A 24,803-nucleotide genomic window follows, 5' to 3' on the forward strand; every position below is an offset into this window, starting at 1 on the left:
GTCTCTGTCACAGCTGGTTATTATGACGATAATGCCCTAAGTTTCTTATATAGGTTCTTAAGAAAAAAAAACTACCCATTCACAGAAAGATTTTAGATAACTACCTGTCTAGTCCCATTGCATATAACTATATGGGACTATTCATGATTAAAATCATTTTTGAAAAATAATTTTTATATTTCATAATAAAAATTACCATGGTCACTAACCTTTTAAAAGATTATTTTTAAAAAAATTTTCATACTTTTATGATATTCTTATTTTAGTTGTTATCATGGAATTTTATCACGTGTAATATTCAAATTCCCGTTGTTCGCTTTATTCCTATTTTACGAAAATAAAATTAATTTTAAAAATAAAAAAATATTTCTATAAAAAGGTTTCTCTTTTTCTTAAATATCGCATTTAACTTTTATTGTTATTAGGAATTTTATATCTTATTTTAAAAAAAAAAATTTTCCAAACTCACACTCGAAATAAGAATGAAATCTTTCATATCAATACTTTTAATCCTCGCGGTTGTAAGTGCATTTATTTATAAATAAAATACAAACGAAAGTTCTTGAAAAATTAGAAATATATTATATAATAAATTAAAACAGGTCTTGGCTGTTATGGTGTTCCAAAGCGCTAAGGTAGATGCTCAATATGGGTATGGTGGATATGGAGGATATGGTGGATATGGAGGGTATGGCGGTTTCCCATATGGTGGTCTGTATGGAGGTTATGGAGGATATGGTGGTTATGGAGGATATGGTGGATATGGTGGATATCCTTATTACGGATAAATAGCAATGTTATGCTATTTAATTTAAAATTTTTTCTCACATTTTTTTAAAGATATATTGATATCGTTTAAATATCAAATAAAGCGAAAAGTTGTAGGCCATTGAAATTGTGTGATATTATTAAAATTGATAGTATTCTATTATAATGCGGAAGGTATTATTTTTTATCTGCATCATTAGTTGGAATTTTAATAATTATATGTCAAAAAATTGATGTATAGGAAAAATTTATTTATAGGTCATTACACATTTTAAATAGAAATCAGCGAATCATTAATAAAATATATTATGTAAAAACATGGTTTGGGATCATTTCAGTGAAATAATTTTGGTGACAATAAATTTTAGGAATATTTTCACCAATTTTTTAATAAATTTTATCTTTTCTGAAAATTTCTTTTGGTTTTAAGTTAAAACTTTACCTTTTGCTATGGTGACCCGGGATATGATATATATGGTGGCTATCCGGCCCTGGATATCTTTACTAAACCAATAATTGAATTAAATATAACAATATTGTAATAGATCTTAACCTCCTCTTGTAAAATCAATATTTTAAATTTTTTCCCAGGTCCCTTCTCCAGAAAATTTATGACTGTTAGATAAAAAGTTTGGAAACTATTTTATTTAAATCAATTTAATTCATTACTTAAAAATTAAATAATCAACTAAAGTTAATAACTGACCAAACTTTGAAATAAGTATAATATGGGAATTTAGTTTCGATATCAATAAATGATTTGACAAACCCTTACTTGTCACATAATATATTAGGACTTAAATTTCCATTTTTTTATCATCCATATTCGATAAAAAAGTTTTACTGGTGTCCTAGATCAAAGGCTGTCAATCCTAAGCTAAATAAAAAGTAAGTCAAACCAGGACACAGTCTAAACACTTTAATTTGTCAATTCTTCTTTTTGCTAAAGGAAAAAATGACGAAAATAAGATGAGATAGCGCAATTCTGATTGCATAAAGATATTATTTACTAATCGCTTAGGACTACATCTATATAATCCGGTCATTCACCATTAACACTCTCAATTTTTAATGTGAATATGGGGAAAATTAATAATTACACAATTCTAAACAATTTTTTTTTTGCATTGTCTCTGACACAGCTGGTTATCATGGCGATAATGCCCTAAGTTTCTTTTATTGGTTTCTTAAGAAAAAAAACGTTTCCTCTCATTCACAGAAAGATTTTAGCCTTTAAAAAAAAAATTTTTTTTTAAATAACTACCTGTCTAGTACCATTGCATATATCTATATAGGACTTATTCATGATTTAAATTATTTTGAGAAAAATTATTTTAATGATTATTTTATATTTCCTAATAAAAATTACCATCGTCACTAACCTTTTAAATGATCATTTTTTTAAAAAAATTTTGTTATTTTTATGATATTTTTATTTTAGTTGTTATAGTGGAATTTTATCATGTGTAATATTCAAATTCCCGTTATTCGCTTTATTCTTATTTTTCGAAAATAAAATTAATTTTAAAAATAAAAAAATTTCTATAAAAAGGTTTCTCTTTTTCTTAAAAATCGCATTTAACTTTTTTTGTCATTAGAAATTTTATAAATTTTTTAAAAAAAAAATCTAGTCAATTATTTTCTAAATTCACACAAGAAATAGGAATGAAATCTTTCATATCAATATTTTTACTCCTCGCTGTTGTAAGTGAATTAATGATAAAATAATAAGATTATTTATCTATTGAATACAATAAAAAATTGGATTTAAGTTTACTAAAAATATAAAATAAATAAATAGGTCTTGGCAGTCATGGTGTTCCAAAGCGCTAAGGTAAATGCCCAATATGGATATGGTTATGGAGGATATGGAGGGTATGGCGGTTTCCCATATGGTGGTGGGTATGGAGGTTATGGTGGATATGGAGGATATGGAGGATATCCTGGATATGGTGGATATGGTGGGTATCCTTATTACGGATAAATAGCAATGCTATTATGGGATGACGCCATTTAAATTGATTTTTAAATAAATGGATATCATTAAATAACAAATAAAGTGAAAAGGTATGACATAGAAATTGTGTAGTATTATTAAAATAATTTGTAGAATTTTATAATATTGCGGAAGGTATTTATCTATTAGCATCGTTAATCATCTGGTCTGTTTAGACCGTTATTTTAATAATTATCTAACCTGCAAGAATATGAAAAATTTATTGACCACCAGCATTAGCGGAAATAAAGCTACTTTCAGAAAGAGTATTAAATAATCATTTAAAGGCTATTACAATTCTTAAATAAAAATTAGTAAAATGAAATTCCTAAATTTTTTCTTAAAACATGGCATGGGATCATTTCAGCAAAATAATTTAGGTGATAATAAATTTTATTATTTTATTTTTTAATTACTAATTTTTTTTTGGTTGCCAGTTAAAACTTTAAAACAATATTAAATTTAAAAAAATTTTTTTGTTTGTTATACGTAAATGTGTATATATGAGATTTGCCATTTATTAATTGTAAGCTGCAGTGCCTATAACACTTAGATAAATTGTCTCATCAATTATTATATTATTACCCATTAATGTCATTTAATCGACGTATATATAGATATTTAAATGCATTTAATGCATATCGCCAATCCAATCTTTTTATTTTAAGTAGTCAAATAGTACAAAAAAAAAATTAAGATTCATAAATTTGCAGAATTTATTAAATAGTTCTAAATTATAAAAGTTATTGCTAGATTTTAAAAACCTTTTTAATAATTTTTCTTCATTTGAAAATGTGTTATATAGATTATAGATAATCGATTTTTGACTCGTCCAGTTTCTAAAATTTTTTTTTACTCTACTTAGAGATGAAAATCACCGTTCTGCACTTACTATTATTTAAGCCAAAGTTTGAATTTTCATAATTTTAAAAACTCTTTAAAACATTTCATTGCTTATATTAAAAAATCGCGCCGAAACACTATCTTTAATTTAGTATCCAGCCTGTCTTTCTTTCTTTCTTTCTTTCTTTCTTTAAGCCGAAAATTGAAGATAAGTTTCATTTGGATTTGTGTAATAATTTTTGGGGAAAATTTTCAATAAATATTTAGAATTAGCTAGCATATAACAATTCAAAGAATTTAATTTTTTAATTTATAGAACTGAAAATCAATAACATTGATTTATTATCTCTAATTTTAATTATTAAAATTTTATAAAATACTTACATTAATCAATCCGGATCAATTACTTCTCTGTTACGTTTAAATTTTTCCAAAAAACACCAAATTTTTTTTGTTTGATTTAACTGAATTTCTGAATCGTTAATACTTTTCACATGATAAAATTTATAGTTTATTGTAATTAAATAGTTATTTATATTCTTAGAAATTTGTTGAATATATAACAATATTGGAATATTTGTATTATATAATATATTAAAATAGCCACGAGATGATGTAAGAACAACAAATTATTGAACTAAATGGTATTTTTATTTTAACAACACTATTACAATTACAATTATTAGACATTTAAAATTAATTATGAAAACTTTAATTGGAGATCAATAAACTTTAAATTATGATAAATCATAAGACAGCAAAACCCTTATCAAATGGAAAAACTATTCATTCTATTATTATTCAAATCATACTAAAAATAATAATCTTTTTTAAAACGTTGTCTCAGAATTGTTATTATGTACCCAGCCAAATTTAGATGTCAATGTATAAAACAATAACTGCCAATTACAATGATATTCTTTTTAAATACGACCCTTATCAAATGGAAATACTGTTATAGGTTAATACATACTGAAATAATAATCTTTAACTATATGCCATGTGCCCAGGTATTAATAAACCTCGCTACCTTATTGATTTAAATCTTAACATTACACCAAGCACATCTTTACCACTTTTTTCAATTCCAATGATTTACATTTCATGCTAAACAAGTTTATAATATTTCGACCAGGGAAATAATACATAAAAAATTTAGCCTACTCCATATTTAAATTATCCCAAATAATATCCAACATTGGATCTAATATTTCACAGATCTCTAAAGCAGTTTATAAAATGATTATCCCTGCCTACACCATACTAAATTTATATATTTGCCTTTGATACCTTTCCTTATACAATATATATCCGGCATAAGTTATCATTCTAAATTTTAAATTTATGTCAAATTTTATCTCCCATTTTGATGACCCAAAAATTTTTCTATTTTATGATAACAGGATAGGCTTAAAAATCTAAATGCTTGATATATGTCGCTTATGCAATAAATCTACAAAGATAACCAAAGCTAGGAAATTTCAAATTTATGGTCCCCCATCCTCCAGGAGGTTCAGGATTACCAAGTATAACACTTACTGATCCTCCTCCATTTATTAAATTTAGCAAGCTCTCCATCACCTATTGTTGCTACTGACTCGCCTCTTAGTCAACAAACTCCTAACTTAATCATGGGCCAATGATTTTTTTATCCTACCCAACTATCCGACCATATCCCGTATACCACAGGGTTCTCGTAATTCTTTTGCAGAGTCCATCAAATTAACTCAAATTGGAAAAACCTACTAAGCTTTACCAATTTCACCCTTAAAATTCCTGTTAATAAAAATATTTTATTATCCAAACACATTAAAGATTAATCTCCCTTTTCAATCCTGATTCTATACCCCATACTTACCAATCCAATTCACTCCCCATGGCTCATAAGGCCAAAATTGTTTCAAATAAAATAAATAGCCTCAACATAAACTCAGCTCTTCGCGCCATGACTTTCATAGACTCTCTAGTTCACAACAACGACTACACTCATGCTTTGTTTCTAAAACACCGTATTTATGATTCAGAATTTGTTTACTCAAGCCAAAATAATCATTTAGCTTCTAATATCTTTCTTAGTTCATAAATTTATTTATTTTTTCTTACCCCCTTTTTTTTATAGAATACTTTTATTAGAAGATAACTAAAAGAAAATAATATAATTTAAAAAAAAATATAATATTGTTCCAATTAATGATCTGCATCGGGCCTAATTCTTTAAGCCCGGCCCAGCCCGAAATTTTTTTTAAAAAAGTTTTGCCGGCCCGAACCCAAATTTTTTTAAAAGTTTTACCGGCCCGGCCCAAACCCGAATTTTATTTTAAAAAAATTTACCGACCCGGACCGGCCCGAATATTTTTAAATATAAAAATTAATTTTTATAATTACTCAAAATAAAAGACATATGTTATATGTCGTTTAGTTTCAAAATCAAATATTTATATTTTTAAATAAAAATTTCAATATAAAATTGATAAATTTAGATATATTTTAAAAAATTTCCAAGGTCCGACCTGACCCAGCCCATTAAAAGGCCCGGCGCGAACCCCATTATTTAAAATGAAGCAGGCCCGAGCCCGCCCCGAAGCCCGTTTGGGCCGGGCCGAACTCGGGCCAGGTAAGGGCTGGGCCTAACTTTGCAGATCACTAGTTACAATTTCTTCTTTTTCAGGGTTTTTCTAATCCAAAAAAAATAATGTTATAAAAAATAAAATTCACAAAAATTATAATATTGATAAAAAAATAATATTGATTAAAAAAAATAATATTGGCAAAAAAAAATACAAATAAATTTACAACAAGCATGTTTATCACGCGCCCCCCATAAAACAAATGAAAACACAAAACTCAATTAACTCGAGAGAACCTCATTATTATGTTCTCTTACATATGTTCTCTTTTTTTTCAAAAAAAATATATTGTTGCGCGAAAAATATATCGCAGACAAATATTATTAAATATATTACTCAAAAAATATTAATTCATTCAATAAAATTCCTCTCACGGTCCTCGGAATAATTCTTCTAAGACCGATAGATACACTATTGGCCACTCTTCTTGTAATTCTCATTCATTATTCGAGAGTTGCGCTGGTTCTTATGATGGTCTTACCACCGCCGTTGGCCGCTCCGTTTATAATGCCACGGGTCGCTCCGCTTCCATTGCTCCACCAGTTGCTCGTAAACCATCTGCTCCCGTTATGGCCGGCAACCCAGTCCGGACGGGCCAGGCCTCTAATATCCTATACTCGTTATCCCTTTTGTCTCCTGATCTTAAAAAAATTCTTCTACCATAATTCCTTCTCGCATTAGCATGGCGGGGCCCGCGGGGGCATCGAGCCTGCAAATGACTTCGGGCTCCACAGAAAAAACATAACCTCACGTTCCTTACGGTGCATATACCCGAATGACTGGGTTCGGATAATTCGGACCAATAAACCACTTCGTTGATCATTTCCATGGGCGCCATTCGTCTACTTCGCGGGGGTCTAGGAATAGGTCGCGATGATAAAAAAGGTTTCCCTCCGTATCGACCCTGCTCTGGAAAATACCGAACGGTGATATAGTTCATATTAAATTGTCAAACAAATTGGTATGAGAGAAAGTTAATAAATCATGGAAATGAATAAAAATTGGTACAAGATCGTATCTTGTTGGAGAAAGAATAGAGGGGTGATGATAGTCGGAGAAACAGATAAATATGTTTTTGAAGAGTGTTATTGGAAAGAATAAAAGAAGAAGGAGTATCCAAATTTTTATAATTTTAGAATTCGCTCATAAAAGAAATTATCAATTTATTTCCATAAATTTTAGTTTTAAAGAGAATTCTTTTTTTGTATTTATAAAAATTGTAAAAAAAAGGGACGAAAGTACTTATCAATATTTTTTTTATTATACCATTTTTTTTTAGAATGACGGGTATTCATGATGTATATACTGGGAAAATATCACCGTTCGTGATTTTCCAGGGCAGGGTCGATACGGAGGGAAACCTTTTGTATCCAGGATCGCGACCTATTCCTAGACCCCCGCGAAGTAGACGAATGGCGCCCATGGAAATGATCAACGAAGTGGTTCATGGGTCCGAATTACCCGAACCCAGTCATTCGGGTATACGCACCGTAAGGAACGTGAGGTTATGTTTTTTTCTGTGGAGCCCGAAGTCATTTGCAGGCTCGATGCCCCCGCGGGCCCCGCCATGCTAATGCGAGAAGGAATTATGGTAGAAGAAATTTTTTAAGATCAGGAGACGAAAGGGATAACGGGTATAGGATATTAGAGGCCTGGCCCGTCCGGACTGAGTTGCCGGCCATAACGGGAGCAGATGGTTTACGAGCAACTGGTGGAGCAATGGAAGCGGAGCGACCCGTGGCATTATAAACGGAGCGGCCAACGGCGGTGGTAAGACCATCATAAGAACCAGCGCAACTCTCGAATAATGAATGAGAATTACAAGAAGAGTGGCCAATAGTGTATCTATCGGTCTTAGAAGAATTATTCCGAGGACCGTGAGAGGAATTTTATTGAATGAATTAATATTTTTTTGAGTAATATATTTAATAATATTTGTCTGCGATATATTTTTCGCGCAACAATATATTTTTTTTGAAAAAAAAGAGAACATATGTAAGAGAACATAATAATGAGGTTCTCTCGAGTTAATTGAGTTTTGTGTTTTCATTTATTTTATGGAGGGCGTGTGATAAACATGCTTGTTGTAATTTATTTGTATTTTTTTTTTACCAATATTATTTTTTTTAATCAATATTATTTTTTTTTATCAATATTATAATTTTTGTCATTATTTTTTTTTTAACATTATTTTTTTGGGGTTATAAAAACGCTGAAAAAGAAGAAATTGGAACATTATTATATATTTTTTTAAAATTATATTATTTTCTTTTAGTTATATTCTAATAAAAATATTCTATAAAAAAAAGGGGGTAAGAAAAAATAAATAAATTTAAGAACTAGGAAAATATCAACATTGACGATACACTAAAGCAGTTAGATCTTTAAAAAAGAATCTTTTGGTGGCATTCGTGCCATCCAAGACATTTTAAAACCCAACATTGTATGTAAAGCTCTTTTATAGAATCTTAGGGGGTTATTAATTATAATTCTCAATGAGCCCATCACCTATTATTCCTAATTCTCTTTGGCGCTTGCCTAATAGCCCTCAAAAAATGGCAGAGGTATTGGCCCAATCGCTGTGGTCTTTCTTCCGAAGAACCGTCTTCAAGATCATTGCTTCCGAGTCAAGTCTCTTTCCTGTTTCCTGTCACCGCTACAATTAGGGTTCGGTGTTCCCGGAGTCACTTAACACAATAAAACGGCAACAATTTCTTCACATGTTCTACAATACTGTTACATCCTCAACAGTTATTCAGTCTTAATATTCCAAAATATAATAACAACATAATCAAATCTCAAGAGGGAATTCAACAGGGAGACCCTTTAGGCCCATCTCGTTTTTGCATCGCGATCCACAGGATATTCCAGGAAATTCAATCTAAATCTTTTGGTATCTAGATAATGGCATTGTCTCGGGCAACCTTATTATAGAGAATCTCTCACATCATACTCATCATAGAGAATCTCTCACATATTACAGGACTATCACTCAATCTCCTCAAATGTGAGATTTGCTTTCTAAATCCTAATCCATTCCTTCAGACATGACATACCACGTCATCAACATAGATGAGATCACACATCCTGGATCATATATATGAGGGGAAAAGGCCATCGAAACTTTAAACAAATCTTTTAGCAATTTATCCAAATAAAACACATTATTTAATTACCTCCCCACCTATCAATCTTTTTATTAATTAAAAATTACCTCAATATGCCTAAAATCCTCTACGCCCTGAGATCCTCTCCGATCTTTAAATGCAGAAACTTGCTCGTTTCTCATGAAACCCAGATCAAGGTCCTTCTTGAAAATATATTAAACTGTTAATTTTCCAATTCATCCTAGCTTCAGGCCACCCTACCTTACAAGTCCGGTGGCATTGGTGTCAATCCCCGATACAACTATATCCCTCTCAGCCTTCATCTCTTCTAGTGTTGTTAATTTACTTGGTCGTAAAATATACGACCCAATTTTGTGCTAATACTTGATATGAACTCGAACCCTGAGCACAAACCCGGGGATCAGACCCGGAGTCTGTGCTTGGGGTTCGTGCTCAGAACTAGTTTAGTCGATATTTTAGACCCAAATCTCGGGTCTGAGCACTATACAACCAACCAATTAACAACACTAATCTCTTCTCGCCTTGTTTCTTAATCTATTATAGATAATGGATCCATTCCTTCAGATTCAGACTTTTCTCAGGCCTTCACCGTCTTGGACAGCAATTGTCCATATACCCTTTGTCGTCCTGTCTCCAGCATTCAAAAAGAAGATGTTCCTCTGATCGCCCGTTCCATTGAATACCTAATTTCAAAATCCTTTGACGACAATCCCAATAATTTAGTATATGCAAACTCGGGTTATTAATGTTGGAAGCAATCCCCAGTTCCAATCATGGCCTCCTCTTGACTGGTGAACAGCTACACATTTCAATAACCCTCCGTTTTGGCTGTAATGCTGTAGTTCCCTCCATTTGTATAGACTTTGGGAAAACTTACAATCACTTGCACGGAAAGTTCTCTCATGGACGATAACCGCGTCATAAATCTATCAACAGCATTCTTCTAGCGGCCCTCAAAAGAGTTAATACTCCATTCACTCTCGAACCAGTGAGCCTTTCAAATGGAAATGCCATACGGATGGTAATTCCTCATTCCCTTTACTAATAATCTTGCTCTCGCTTGGGACTAAACCTGTGTCGATTTTGTTAAGTCCAACTTCTCTTTTTCTGCCATTGAAAAGGCTGAAATCTTTAAAAAAACAAATATGCTGGCCTTACCAACACCTTGTTCATAACAATTGTTTCCATTACCCTAGGCGTGTTTAAAAGTGATGCCCTCAATTTCATTAATATCAGTGAAAAAAATGAGACAGATCTCAGTGGACCCCAATAAAGGATTACCTTCTTCAGCAGATATCCCTGGAAATCTCAATTTTTTAAGTTTTCACTCTTCTATAAAGTGATATGTACCATTTTTCTCAGTTCTTTTTTAAACTTATATATTTTTTTAGATTCATTTATTAATATATATTTTTTTAATTATCTAGTGTATATATCCAATTTTAAAATAAATAAAAATATTTGACCTAAAAAAAATTATGAAATTTTTTATTTAAATAAAGTATATCATCCAAAAAAAGGATTAAAATAAAATAAAATTTATATATTTTTTTTTCTCTTTTATTTATTACAAAAATAAGAATTTTTTTTACTTGGTTATCATTTATTACACCCAAAATATATAGTATAGTATAATATTTTTTAAAAAAAGTTTTTAGAAAAAATAAGAAATTTTCAATATTCTTCTCCGCTTGTAAATTATATGTAGTAAAATAATATTTATCTTTTAGCGTAGCAAAAATAATATTAAATTTTTTTAATATATCTTAAAATTTATATAAACTTTCTTTATAATTATTAAAATTAGAAAGGAAGCAATGCTTCCCTTGCTTCACTGGACTCTTGTCACTGATATGAACACATTATTGAAGTAAACTGTTATGATTTTTTACACATTTTTAATATATTTCATTCATTCATTCATTACCACGCCAGAAATTGCACGAAGTGCAATTTCATCACCCACCAGGAGTTGAAGCGTGCATCATGTATTTTCACTAGTATATAGATCCCATACATGATGTCTACCCGTTTTATTATAGTGGACGGTACCACTATGTAGCCCGTTAGCAAAGTGAAGAAGGAAGAAGTACAATAATGGTGATGTATTAGTTCCGTTTCCGGCAGAATAGTGTTAAGGAAAAAATAAAAAATAATGTCATATAAAGAAAAATGTACCTGCGTCCTTAAGTGGTATTTAGTGAGCCAACAAAAAAATAACCCTTATATCTTGTTAAGTATTGAGAGTTTATGTTAAGTTTGCATGTAGAGTCTCTTCCTTGTTTGTTGTTCGGTGTGCCAAGATATTGTATGTCCCATAGATCTTATATGTTCTGTGCCAATGGTATTTGGGTTCGTCCGATTTATTGCGTTATTATTATAGCCAGTTTATCTTCCCATTGCCTGTTATACAGCTAATATTTTCGTAATTGTTATCGTTATCGTCGCCGATATCGTGTGTCCAGAAAGGAAGGTTGTGGGTTATTAGAGGAAGTTAGGTTATGTTGTTGTTGTTCAGGTTATTATCATTATCAAATACACTTGTTCCATTTATTGCAAGAACGTAAAGGTGAAAAACGGTTGCGATGTTAATTTAGGCCATATTTTAGCATGTATTGTAAATGTTCCTTTAGGTGTTTCTTGTTTTTGCTAAGTGCCATGAAATCTGCAAACGAGAGGTTAATCAGGTCCATATCTTTCAAACATTTCGCCAACCAATAGTATTTAGGGTTTTTCCTCCTACCGTCAGGGCACCATTTCAAGGACGAGAATATCATATTTTCCTGCGAGTGTCTTAAGCTATGGCCTAGTAATTCTAGTCTCCTCAAGGGTATGAGACGATTGATTGGTAGGATGTCGCATCTATTCCAGAGCGTTGTATTTGATGTGTTGTATGGGTAATACGTTTTGGTGATTCTTCTAAGGCATTTGTTTATAAAAGTTTGAATTGTGCTGATGTTACTTTTTGAGTCTTGCCAAGTCTCCAGGCCGTAGGTAAAAATGGGTACAATTAGGGATTTGAAGAGTCTTATTTTTAAATTAGTTGATATTTGGTTGGATGACCATAACTTCGACAGTTGATGATAGCGGAGTCTCGCATTCTTCGTTCTCGAATTCGTGTCTAAAAAGGTGAGGCCTAATGACGTTATCCTGGTTCCTAGGTATTTAAAATCAGACACTAATTCTATCGTATTACCCTCAAAGTTAAAGGGGTTTAAGTGACTCGCGTCAGTATTTGAGGTGATTAGTTTGGTTTTTGTGTAGTTTACTCTTAGACCATATCCATCACAGTTGTTGACAAATAATGATAAAATATTTCTTAATTTGTATTCTGAGTTGGCTAGAATACATACGTCGTCAGCATAACATAGAAAGTTTAAAGAGTTGTGCATATCATTGAGGTGTTGTTGCTCACTGTAATATGTGTTGAGTGCATATTCCTGTTTAAAAGATTTATTTAGGATATCATTCATTATTACATTAAAAATAATCGGTGAAAGGATGCATCCTTGTTTGAGGCCTCTATTTGCTTTAAAAGGTTGCGACTTCATATTTAAATGCTGAGGAACTACTCTATGATTGTCGTAAATTATCTTAATTAGCGCTATCAGATGTTTATCTATTCCAATGTTTTCCAGCAAGGGCCATATCTTATTCTGAATTATGGAGTCAAAGGCTTGACTTAAATCAATCATCAGGGCAAAAATGGGGGATTTATGCATTCTGGCCTTTTCCAGAATGACCGTAAGTGCCATGGTCAACTCCGTAGTATTTCTGCCCTTCCTGTATGATGTAATAGCATTAGAAAGGAATCTGTTAATGATTGGTTTAATCCTGACTGATATGATGTATGTGAACATTTTTAGTGTGACTGGAATTAGTGCAATACCTCTGTAATCTTTAAGGCAGTTTGGGGACTTATTTTTAGGGAAGTTTAGTATGATTGATGTCATCCATTCATCAGGAAACTTGCCCGTATTCCAAATCTCCCTAAAGAGGGGAAGTAGTAAGCTGGCACTTAGGTCTACCTCTATCTTCCAGAGTTCTGCAAAAATTCCATCCGTTCCAGCTGCTTTATGCATTTTTAGACATTTGATGGCACCGACTATATCAGACTTGTTCAAATTCTGATTGGGTGATTGGAAGGGGTAGTCACATCTAGGTCTAGGCCATCTCGTTTTGTAGAGGTTCATGTAGTGGTCTATCCATAAGTCTAATTGTTCCTTAGGGTCAGTTATAATCTTGTTGTTTAATTGTAGTCTTGGTAAAGGATTGGTTTTAAAGGTGGTTAGTAGTTTTAGAGATTGGAAGGCCTTATAAATATTATTATTATCAAAATTGAATTGGATAGAATTCGATAAGTTAGCAATGAACAGTCTTTTGTCAGCTCTTATGCGGTGGGTAATGAACCTCCTGTGATGTCTTGCGAATTGATGGTGGGATATATTTGTTGTAAGATTCTTAATTATTTGTATTGTTGAAGGGGTGAGCCACTCTCTGCGCTTGGTGCGTGGTCTTAAGCATGATGTTATACTACCTAATACATTCTGCTTAATGTCCTTCCAGGTCAGGTTTGGGTTTATCATGCCATTTGCTGAGTTTCTCCATGATGTTAATTTAGAGACGAACTCTTCTTTCACCTCTAAGTCATTTAGTTGTGCCAAGTCTTTTCTAGCAATGTATTTTACAGTGGTGAGACTGCTCTGTCTAGTGTGGTTTGGGAAGATACTGTTGTTAATTTTGAGTTCACAGCCCAGTGGATAATGATCAGTAAAAAGTGTAAGGTTAAGTTTACTGATTACCCTGATGTCTTTCACCCATTTGAAAATCTTAGTGGAAATTATAAAGAAATCTATCTGTGAGGTAGTGCCAAAGGAAGGGCTCTTGTAAGTCATGATGTGATGAGTTGGGTGATTGAAGAAAGTATTACCAATTTTCAAGTTGAAAAACTCGCAGATTTCTATTAACCTTTTACCGTTGGGGTTCGTGCTTTGTATTAATGTGGCGTTTCCAAGGCAGGAAGAGTTCTTAGATTTACCTACCGAAGCATTGAAGTCACCTGCTAGAATGATGCCATCCCGATGCGGTAGTTCCTTTAAGACATTCTCCAATTCCATATAGAAAACGCTATCATTGTGAGGCGCATATATATTAAGCAAATGGACTTTTTTGTATCCTAAGTTTAGGGTGAGGCAGCATATTCGGCTGGATATTGGGTTGAAGCTTACGAGTCTTACTAGTTTATTATGTATCATAAACGCCACCCCAGCCCATACGTGTTCTGCATTTGAGCTGCAATATAAGGTGTAATCTAATAGGTTCCTTACCTCAGTTACTTTAAGGTGCGTCTCCTGTAAAAAGAGGATATCGTAATGTTGGTCTTTCATAATTTGTCTTAGTATAGTTAGCTTCTCATTTAGGGATCTTATATTTAAAGAGATCATCTTAATATTGTGGTCCTTCATTGAAAACTTTATTAAAAATTTAATTATGATTACCGTGCCGATTCTGTAAGGGAGTGAAGGGATAAAAGTAAAAAAAGTAATATATATATCTATTCATTTCAATTATGTCATTCTGATGTAAGTATAGTTTATAAAGTTCCATTACTTATTTGTGTGCTACCTAGTGTTGTTAATTGGTTGGTTGTATAAAAAAACCAAAACCGGGGTTTGGGTCTAAACAAGAAAAAAACGACCAACCAGCCCTGAGCACAGACCCGGGGTTCAGACCTCATTAAGATAAATTAACCTTAATAATTATTAAACTTTATTAATTAATAAAGATAAAAAGTATAAATTGATATTATAAATTATACTATATTTTGACTTTAGAATAGGCACATCCCCCCCTCCCCCTTAAATGATACGAATATCCAAGTATTCTAATTATCTCAATTAAATTTAGGAGCTAATGTAACCTATAAAGCCCAAACCCAATTTTTTGAAAAAAAATATGGGTTTAGCACATCCTTACTATTATATAATATGCAACACTATCTACACTCTCATTGGAAACAGTTATAATTTTATTATTTTTTTTTAAAAAAATTTCGGAAGAAAAAGAAGCCTTTCAATAAATTTTTAAATATATTATTTACAATTCAATAAGTAAAAAATTATTTCACTTTTCTATGATAATATTAAACTCTTATGTCAATCAAAACCATATTCTTTGTATTATAATTATATAAAATATAATAACCATATTTTTAGAAATGTGTTCAAAAGATAATTGACGATATTGTAAAAGGGGAGGGCAATGCAATCCGTTTACCTATATATCTTAAGAAAAATTAAATCTTTTATAAAATAAATTTGGGTGAAAGTGACAAAAAGAAAAAATTATGGAGAGAAAATAAATAAGCGAAAATAATAACCTTTAATCCGGAGTGTTTACTGGGATCCGAGATTTAATATAAAAAGACCAAAATGTTGGAAGATGAGGTCACCTACAAAACTTAAAGAGAAAAAAAGAGAAAAAAGAAAAAAGAGAAAAAAATAAAAAGTGAAAAAGGTAAAGATTGTTTAATACAGAAAAACAAATAAAATTTAAAACTGTATAGAGAAAAATTACCTCCATATCTCTGTGCACATTTGGAAAACGAGTTGACATGGACATTATAATAGAAAGGATTTAAAAAATTGAGGGGAAATAAAATACAGCTAAGCGTATAAAAAATAAAGTAAACCTTTACAAAATTTTTATTTAATAGAAGACTATGGAAAGGAAATGATTACAATAATAATGGGGGAAACATTCAGGGTGGGATAACCTAATAACTTCACAATAACCATAATTAAAAATTATATTAAGCTCTAAATATATAAATACAAAATATTAATAACAATTTGTATAAGACATTGCCAAGAAGCAAGCAAGAGAAAAATTTAAATGTTAAGAAAGAGAGACGATGGCGCCCAATATTTGGAAAACTTTTATTTTAAGAGAAACAAAGGAATTAATATAACAAAGGCGCCTAGAAAGTTAAAAAATATGAAATATTGAAAATAAAATTTTATTTATTTGTTTTATTTTTAGCCAAGACAACTTGAGAAGTCGTTTGAAATTAAAGAAAAACATAAATACAATTTATAAATAGACAGAAAAAGTAAAATAGAAACATATTTGGGAGGGAGTCATAAAGTATTAGCAAGTGAAAGAAAGGGAAGCAAAAATTAATAAAATATATACGATATTCCAAGTCCAAATAATGTATATATAGTCTAATATATGTGATATAAAATAATATATACATAATACAATGTTAGCGTTGTGTTCGATTTATCCTATATAGGTGGAATTTAGGATAGTGATATTATAAGGAGAAATATCCGACCATCTACATTAAATAAGATATGAAAGTCTTACCAGTGAAGTTAAATGAGATATTTGATAGCAAGAGACTAAAATAAAAAGGTCAAATCAGCTAGCAAAAGTCGAGTATAAAAAGAAGGTAGAGACCAAACTAACCAAAAGTTTTACCTAAATAGGACATATGATAACGAAGAGTCCCACTTTACAAATTATTCTGAAGAATTTTAAGTCCCGACACTTTACAATTTGTTCTGAAGAAATTTTAAGTCCCGTAAAAAAATTTCATAATAAATTAATTGAAATTTACAAGAAAACGTAGTATTAAATACATTTTACCAAGAGGAAACGGGATTACACTAAGGACTTTGTTTGAAAAGGTAGAAATAAATACATTTTACCAAGAGGAAAAGGGATTACACTAAGGACTTTGTTTGGGAAATAGTAAGATGCCAAATATCCTTAATAATAATTGTTAAACTTTATTAATTAATAAAAGATAAAAAGTGTATTATAATTATATAAATATAATAACCATATTTTAAATAATGTGTTCAAAAGATAATTGACGATATTGTAAAAGGGGAGGGCAATGCCATCCGATTAGGTTATTATCTTATGTTATAATGTATTTAGAAACATAAGCATTAGAGTGAATAATGATTTATTCGTTATGTAATATTTAATAGTATCAGGGGTTAATTTTTATTAGAATGCAATATATATCCCACCAATTATCAACTTATAAGAAGAACGATTTCGGGGCATAGCTAGTTTTCAAGGTTCATGAAGTAAAACTTAATCGTTTATTTCTAAAATTCATTTCCTTAAATTATTTTTTTTCTCTTTTGCCTAACTTAGAGCATATATCCAAGACAGGGTGAGATACTAACTAATATATGCAACTGGAATTTAAGAGTTTTATCCTTATTAAAAAAGTTTGGGATGGAGTTATATCCAGGTATGGGATTTGGCACGAAACCCTCCTCTATGGTTTCCTAACCCGGTGGAAATCCGTTTGTGGTTCTAACTATGCTGTTATCTATTATAGTTGAGTGTCATACTACATAACGTATAAGTTACCAGATTAAAGTGAGGTTAATTATGACATTTATTTAGTCTTTTACCTATATCTTACAGAGAATCCGCCTTGTAAGAATAGCAATCACACACGATGATAAATAGAATATATATAAGAACTGTTTCAAAAACTATTTCAAAAAGATACAATTAATATATATATATAAATGGTATCTAAATTAAATGATTATAGTAATTAAATGATTATAGTAAATGATAATAGATTAAATGAGTATTTGAGTAAGCTTCGTATAGTAGTTAGGATAGGATAAAAGGTTTTTTTTTTCCTAATTTCCTTCCTTATCCCTCCTTATATCCTCTTATTCGGAAAATAATAACCCATTATTTTTATTTTTATTATTTTTCCTTTATTATTACTTCATAATGTGTTTGGAATTATACCTAGTTATAGGGCTACGCATCAATAGTTAGATTATGAAACCTAGTAAAAAACGGAAGCAAGATTACATATTGTGAAGTAAAAGAAATAAATATATGTTTCTCATATATATAAAAAACAAGGGAGAAACATAATGAGACAAGAAGGGAAAAATAATAAATCTTCTAACGAGAAGAAAGAAATATAATAAGGTAGGAGAAAACATATAAATTACATGAACAAAAGAACTTCGGCGTCTAAAAAGTTTTATATTTTTATTAAACAAAAAGTTTTCTAAAAAAATAATATAAGAAATAAAACTTCATTTATTATTATTTTATTTTTTTAAATTTGATAATAGCGTTATAGGAATTGACATTTTGTCTTTGATGCTATTAATATTTAAGGAGGATAAGAAAAGGGACCCGTTAGCATAGTTTTAAGGGGGAGATTAAGATTCATGATGTAAGGTTTGGTAAAAAAAAGAAAAAAAAAGAAAAGATTTTTCTGAACTTATATTTTGCTATTCCGTACAATATTTGAGCTAAATAGTTACGTGAAGGACTAAATTTCATAATAAATTGATTGAAATTTACAAGAAAACGTAGAATTAAATACATTTTACCAAGAGGAAAAGGGATTACACTAAGGACTTTGTTTGAAAAAGTAGAATTAATTACATTTTACCAAGCGGAAAAGGGATTAAACTAAGGACTTTGTTTGAGAAATAGTAAGATGCCAAATATAATTATGGGCGTAGGTAAGAAGTCAAGGACTACATTAAAACTAGTAAGATGTCGAAGGTTGCGACATAAGAAAACTGATGTCAAGGCCTAAGTCGATGTCAAGGACTACATAGAAGCGTGTAATATGGCGATCAACTAGTAATATGTCCATTCTCATAAATTTGATAGCTTTTTACAAGTTATATCTTAAATTCGAATACAAATTATTTGATATTCAATGGCATAGAATACTTTATTCTAAAAAAAATGCATTTATAAATTGGCATAAGATACTTTATTCTAAGGATTGCATTTATAAATTACTATTACGAAAATTTAAAACCATAAGGGCTGCTAAAATTTGATGGCATAGATTACTTTATTCTATAAATTATATTTATAAATTCCGTTAACAAAAATTAAAAAGCTATTAGGGGTTTCGGAAAGAATCATCATTATACCTATTGTACTAGTAATAATAAATTAAAAATATAAGAAAAAAAAATATTATTTATTTATTTATTTTCATTTAAACATAATCAAAGCAAAAATCCGGCTGCTTAAAAAAGATTTTGAAAAATAAAAATTTGGGAGGCGCCAGAAGAATTTAAGAGAAGTAATACAAATAGTAGAGAAAAATATATTAAGTAATAAGACATAATCTGAATTCGGAAAAATCTATAGTAATAAGACATAATCTGAATTCGGAAAATCTATATAATAACCAAAATTAAGATTATAATTATCCCAACCTAAAATACCTACCATCCAGCATCGGCACCGAAAATAACCTAAAGATAGAAATTTAATAAGAAAATATATGAAGAGGTAGATGAAAGCAAAATTTAGAAAGAGATTATAATAATATTGAGAAAAGGTTTGTTTCTATTTGAGTTAATATATTAATAGAAGAGCAAAGTAAATATTAACAAAATTAAGATTTACTTAATTACAAGTAACAAAATTAAGATTTATCTATTTACAAATCTTTAAGGGTAAAGACAAATTTATATTAGGATTTTCATAATATCATATATACATGCTATTAAAGTTTTCCAATCATATTATAGTTAACCAATTATATATTTATATATATGTGTAGATATAATCTAATCAATATGTAATATGTATAAATGTCAGTATAAAGTAATGTAGGAATGGAAGACAGATATGTTCAAAAAAATATAAGGTACCTTGATGTTTGAGCTCAATTTTATATATGATCATATAGGCATGAAGTTTTTATAAAGTATAATATAATATAGATATTATATTAAGGTACCAAAAATATAATCTAAGCTATGTGTTATGTGAAGTATGTATAAATGGAATTATAAATTGATACATAGAGAATGACTAATATATTCAAACAGGTACAGACCAATCTATATATAATATATAATCGGATAAAATTGGATAAACATAAAGTTAATTTATAAGGTAGGAATAACCAGAATTACTTTATGATATTATATAATTCTAACTAACATCTTCATGATATTATATAATTCTAACTAACATAATGCTATCGTTCATACACATAAAAAAATGTTTTATCTTTACTATAGGGGTAGGAATAGCAATTATTTTATATTATATTATTCTGACAAGCATACTGCTAGTATTCCAACATAGACTATTATATCTAAACTTTAGAGAAGTACAATATATTAACTTTAATGTGTTTATTTTTTGCAACAATAAATAATGTTCCAATTGTATGCTCGAGACGTTAAAAGTTAGAAACATTTATAGTTGAAAATTTACAAATGTATACTAAAATTCTAAGCAAGATATAGAAGTCCAATTTAATTAATATGTTCGTTAAACTAAAAGTTCTGTGAAGCTAGAAAATTTTGAAGTAATAGAAATTATGTTTAATAAGTACTTAATATGTATAGAGTAATAAATTTGCTAGATTAAAATAAACTTAACTTATGTGTGTGAAACTAATCAAGAAATAAGTAAATAAACATAAATATGAAAAATGAATAAAGTATATTAAAGAAATAAGTAATTATAAGAAATAAGTGAATACTAACCTGAGACATCAAGAAAAAAGTTTGATAACCTGGCTCTTGTTCCATCATATTCAAAAGAGTTGGACATTGTCTCCTGTTAATATCCCCTTTCATAATACTTGGTATTTAATATCAATCCATCAATCTATTTTCCAGACACATCCATTTGTAAAGATCATATCATTCCCATATATCTGACATCAAATTTTTCATTTTTAAATTTTTCGCAAAAATCCATATTTATAAATTAAATGACTCCAGCTCCAAATTTTTCATATTTTTACCATGCTTCAGAAAATCAATTTTTAAATATCAATTTTTTTAAAATTTTTCATAAAAATTTCAAAATCAGCTCCTTAAGTTTTATCATTTAAAAAATGAAAAAACCATATGATCTTTTAATATATTTACTTATGAGTAATGGCAATATAAAATTCAATTGATTAACCATTCATTCATATCACATGTTTTCAAATAAACCGAATTCACATAGAGATTTACGATAATAATTCTGATTTATTTAAAATATATATGTTGAGCCGTCTAGAATTTCTACATATGCTTATAAATAAACCAATTTCTTATAGAGGTTTAAGATAATAATTCTGATTTATTTCATATATTTATGTTTAGCTGCCTTATTTAGTTTGAAAAGCAACACAAATTCACCAAAAACTAGAATTTCGTATACGATATTAAATTTAATCTTTTAGAAATTATATTTAACAGATATTTATTAAATCATAGGCATTTATCTCAAAATATTGAACCACATAATATACAATTACATGATGACAATATATCAAGTTTTAATATATTAATTTTTTTTATTTATGATTAGAATAAATAATCACACATTAAATAACTGGTTTGGCATTTATTAAAATATTAAACAGAAGAGTATGATATAAGTTTAAAAATATTATTGCCTAGTAGCTGAATTTTTCATAATTTTGCATTTTTTTAAAAAAATTGATAAAAATATATTATAAATTGGGTTAATAATATCATGATGCATAAATTATAAAGTAAATACTACAGCTTACCTATTGTTTAGTGATCATCAATGCATTTCTTAATGATAACAGATGTGCCATATAATGATTAATCAATACAATTAAAAAGAATAAAATATTATTAGATCTATGCCAATTAATTTTATTTTTTCCCCTTTTAAAAAGTTAAACTATTTAAAAGGGGCCTGATAGATTTACATTCTGGAACAGTGTTTCATCATTAGGATCCATTATATTAACTATAGCCCCCTCCTTTTATTAAGTATTTAAAAATTAGATTGCAAGCCAATGAACAAATCCAAAAAGACACTAACAAATATATAAATATATACCTGTACTGGCCCAATATATATTTTTTAAAGCCTAAAGTTTTTTATTTTATGCCCAAGCCTGGCTAGAAATATAAAAGTAAAATTGCATTATTCTATCCTATTATTTAGAATTTTTTTATATACTATCAACTCTTCTGGAGCAATTAAAAATATATATGCCTGGCCATGCACAATTCTATAATATTTTATTAGGTTTGAGCATAACTTGTAGGGCTCTACCTAATATTTGTGAAATCTTTTTATAATTAGCAATCCTTATGTCTATTTTCAGATGATTCAATAATTAAAGATGTATCCAATAAAATCATAGCTTGTAACAAATTAACCCATTCAATTTATCCTATATTCGCAATCATATATCTTTACGGGGAACAATACAAAATAACCAATTATGATATTATCAGATGCCATGGGTTTTTACCTGCACAAATGGGTGAAGTTATAAAATTAGATAAAGTAAATTTGATTAAAGTGACATTATAATATCACCCAAACTAGGTTTTAGTCATGGGTGGGAAAGATTTTAGTTTATTTGGCAGGCCTTTCTTGCCTAGTGATATGATAAACATAACAGCAACAGTTATTGAAAGAGGCTTAACACACATGTATACAGATTTTAGACACTGGAAAAAACCATTTTCTAAAAGTAGAATGAGAAGTAAAATAAAATTTAACTAGTGAACATACATTATGCTTTATATCTATTATATAATTGAAATTATATATTAAGGCAAATTAAAGAGTTGTAAAAAATTTATCTACAAATAAAATAGAATGGATTAGAATAATATAAGCTGAAAATATCAAATTTAGCCAAGATAATATTACACAGGCTCTGAGATTTTGTTAATAGATGTCAGATGTCCCAACCTTTCTGCCATCCAGAGCAAAATCTTCAAGTTTGCGTAATATTTTTTAGTTAAATAATAGACTAGCCATTTTTAAAAACCATCTAACAACACTATTAATGAATGGCCATAATAATATTGTTAATGATTTTAATTACTACCTCTTTTATCAATTTTTAAAAAATTTTGATATAAATTTAAAGCATTCAGTTTTATAGAGATGTTTATTTAAAATTAAAAAATGAAATTTCTTTTGTAAGTGGTATAAATTATAAAATATAAATAAGTTTTGGGAAGAAAAATCAGGATTTGATATTTCATATAATATGCTATTTATCAAAATGATATCTTTTTTATCAGGGGTGCACTGTTACCACTTTTTTTAGCCCATACCAATACCATAGATTAAATTAAAAGTAAAATAGGGAAAAATCTTTATTATTATCAGTTTACAAATAGATAATAAATATTTTTTAAAATTAATAATTTAATAGACTAAATATGAAAATTTATTTTGTTTTTTTTTGGTTTTGTACACTGGCATTGGTTAAAATGTATAAATTTTAGGTCTGCAATGGGCGGGGTTTTAACTTCACCCATTAGGCGCGTTTAGGTAGGTTGGTTAATTTTAAAAATTGGTGGACAGGTGGACGAGTTAATTTATTTTAGAATAATGAGTAGGCGGGAGAATTTAAAATATTTGATATGCTAGATGAACAGTATGAGCTTATATTTATTAAATATTAAAATATCAAATAATTTTAAAATATTGGACGAATTAAACAATTTTTTTTAGATGAGTGAATAGGTGGGCAGATAAATTATTTTTGAACCATTGGATGGGCGATAGGGTTAAAATAAATTTTAAAAAGCTGGCGGGCTTTCAGGCTCCGCTAATTGCAGACCTAGCTTGAGTATCAATGAATTAAAGTTTTTAACTGAAATGTGTCACACTTAGTGATGCCAAACTGATTCCAATCTATTTTGGACAAGTTACAACTTTTGCATTCTTTATTTAATTGTACACAAAAAAAACAAGTAACGAGGTACAACCGAACGGTTCTAAGAATTAACAATCTATCATTGAATTATACTCCTGAACAGATGGCCGCACAAGAAAATTATCTTAATGAATGAAATGTTTTTTTTTATTCATGAAAGTTTGTATAATAAAATTATGTGATAAATTTATTTTAAAGTTGAAAATAGACATGTAAAAAAATATATCTATATCTAGGGGTGCCTCAGAACTTTTAAGTTACTGGATTTCCACGAATACTCAAAATTTAAAATTAAAACAATATTTTTTTATCAAATGGATCGCTTTAAGATATATATATTTTGAAAAATTTGAGAGGGAGGGGTGCGAGGGTTCGATCTATTAAATATTCCCATTTTAGAGAGACGACATTGTTATTTTATAGCCATATGCATCATTTTTAGAGATTTAGTATATAACGTTTTGGTCTTGAACAATATTTTTCCTGTCAACAAATCTATTCATTTCAAGGTTTATTTTTCTCTTTATAATTAAATTTAAATGGTTTCGCTTTAGAGTAGGCACTTCAATATAGGGGAAATTGAATATTATATTTTGCATTGTCTGAGCGATAAAGCACATCAATGCCATTTGACCCATGTATAATCTAATTTTTTTTTAAGATTTAAGAACATATAGCTATTCTTTCTAAATATAAGAAAAAAATTGTAATAAATAATGTGAGAA

At 29.3% G+C, this 24,803-nt stretch overlaps 1 protein-coding gene across 1 annotated transcript; it reads left to right on the forward strand.

The window, feature by feature from the left end:
• Positions 1 to 21,356: 21,356 nt before the first annotated feature.
• LOC135927160 (large ribosomal subunit protein bL21m-like) lies at positions 21,357 to 24,261 on the forward strand. Its single transcript, XM_065463105.1, has 6 exons — positions 21,357 to 21,470; positions 21,515 to 21,566; positions 21,611 to 21,687; positions 22,501 to 22,685; positions 22,728 to 22,887; positions 24,117 to 24,261. The coding sequence occupies exons 1-6, from the start codon at positions 21,413 to 21,415 to the stop codon at positions 24,212 to 24,214; spliced, it is 630 nt and encodes a 209-aa protein (XP_065319177.1). The 5' UTR covers positions 21,357 to 21,412; the 3' UTR covers positions 24,215 to 24,261.
• Positions 24,262 to 24,803: the final 542 nt, after the last annotated feature.

The sequence above is a fragment of the Gordionus sp. m RMFG-2023 genome, chromosome 3 (genome assembly GCF_954871325.1).
Source record: "Gordionus sp. m RMFG-2023 chromosome 3, tfGorSpeb1-WG-v2, whole genome shotgun sequence".
NCBI lineage: Eukaryota > Metazoa > Nematomorpha > Gordioida > Chordodea > Parachordodidae > Gordionus > Gordionus sp. m RMFG-2023.

Coding starts and splice junctions, on each gene's coding strand:
- LOC135927160 (XM_065463105.1), top strand. CDS start 21,413: ATGTTGAGCCGTCTAGAATTTCTACATATGCTTATAAATAAACCAATT. Junction 22,686..22,727: donor AAGTTATAAAATTAGATAAA/GTAAATTTGATT, acceptor CACCCAAACTAG/GTTTTAGTCATGGGTGGGAA. Junction 22,888..24,116: donor TTCTAAAAGTAGAATGAGAA/GTAAAATAAAAT, acceptor AAAAAAAACAAG/TAACGAGGTACAACCGAACG.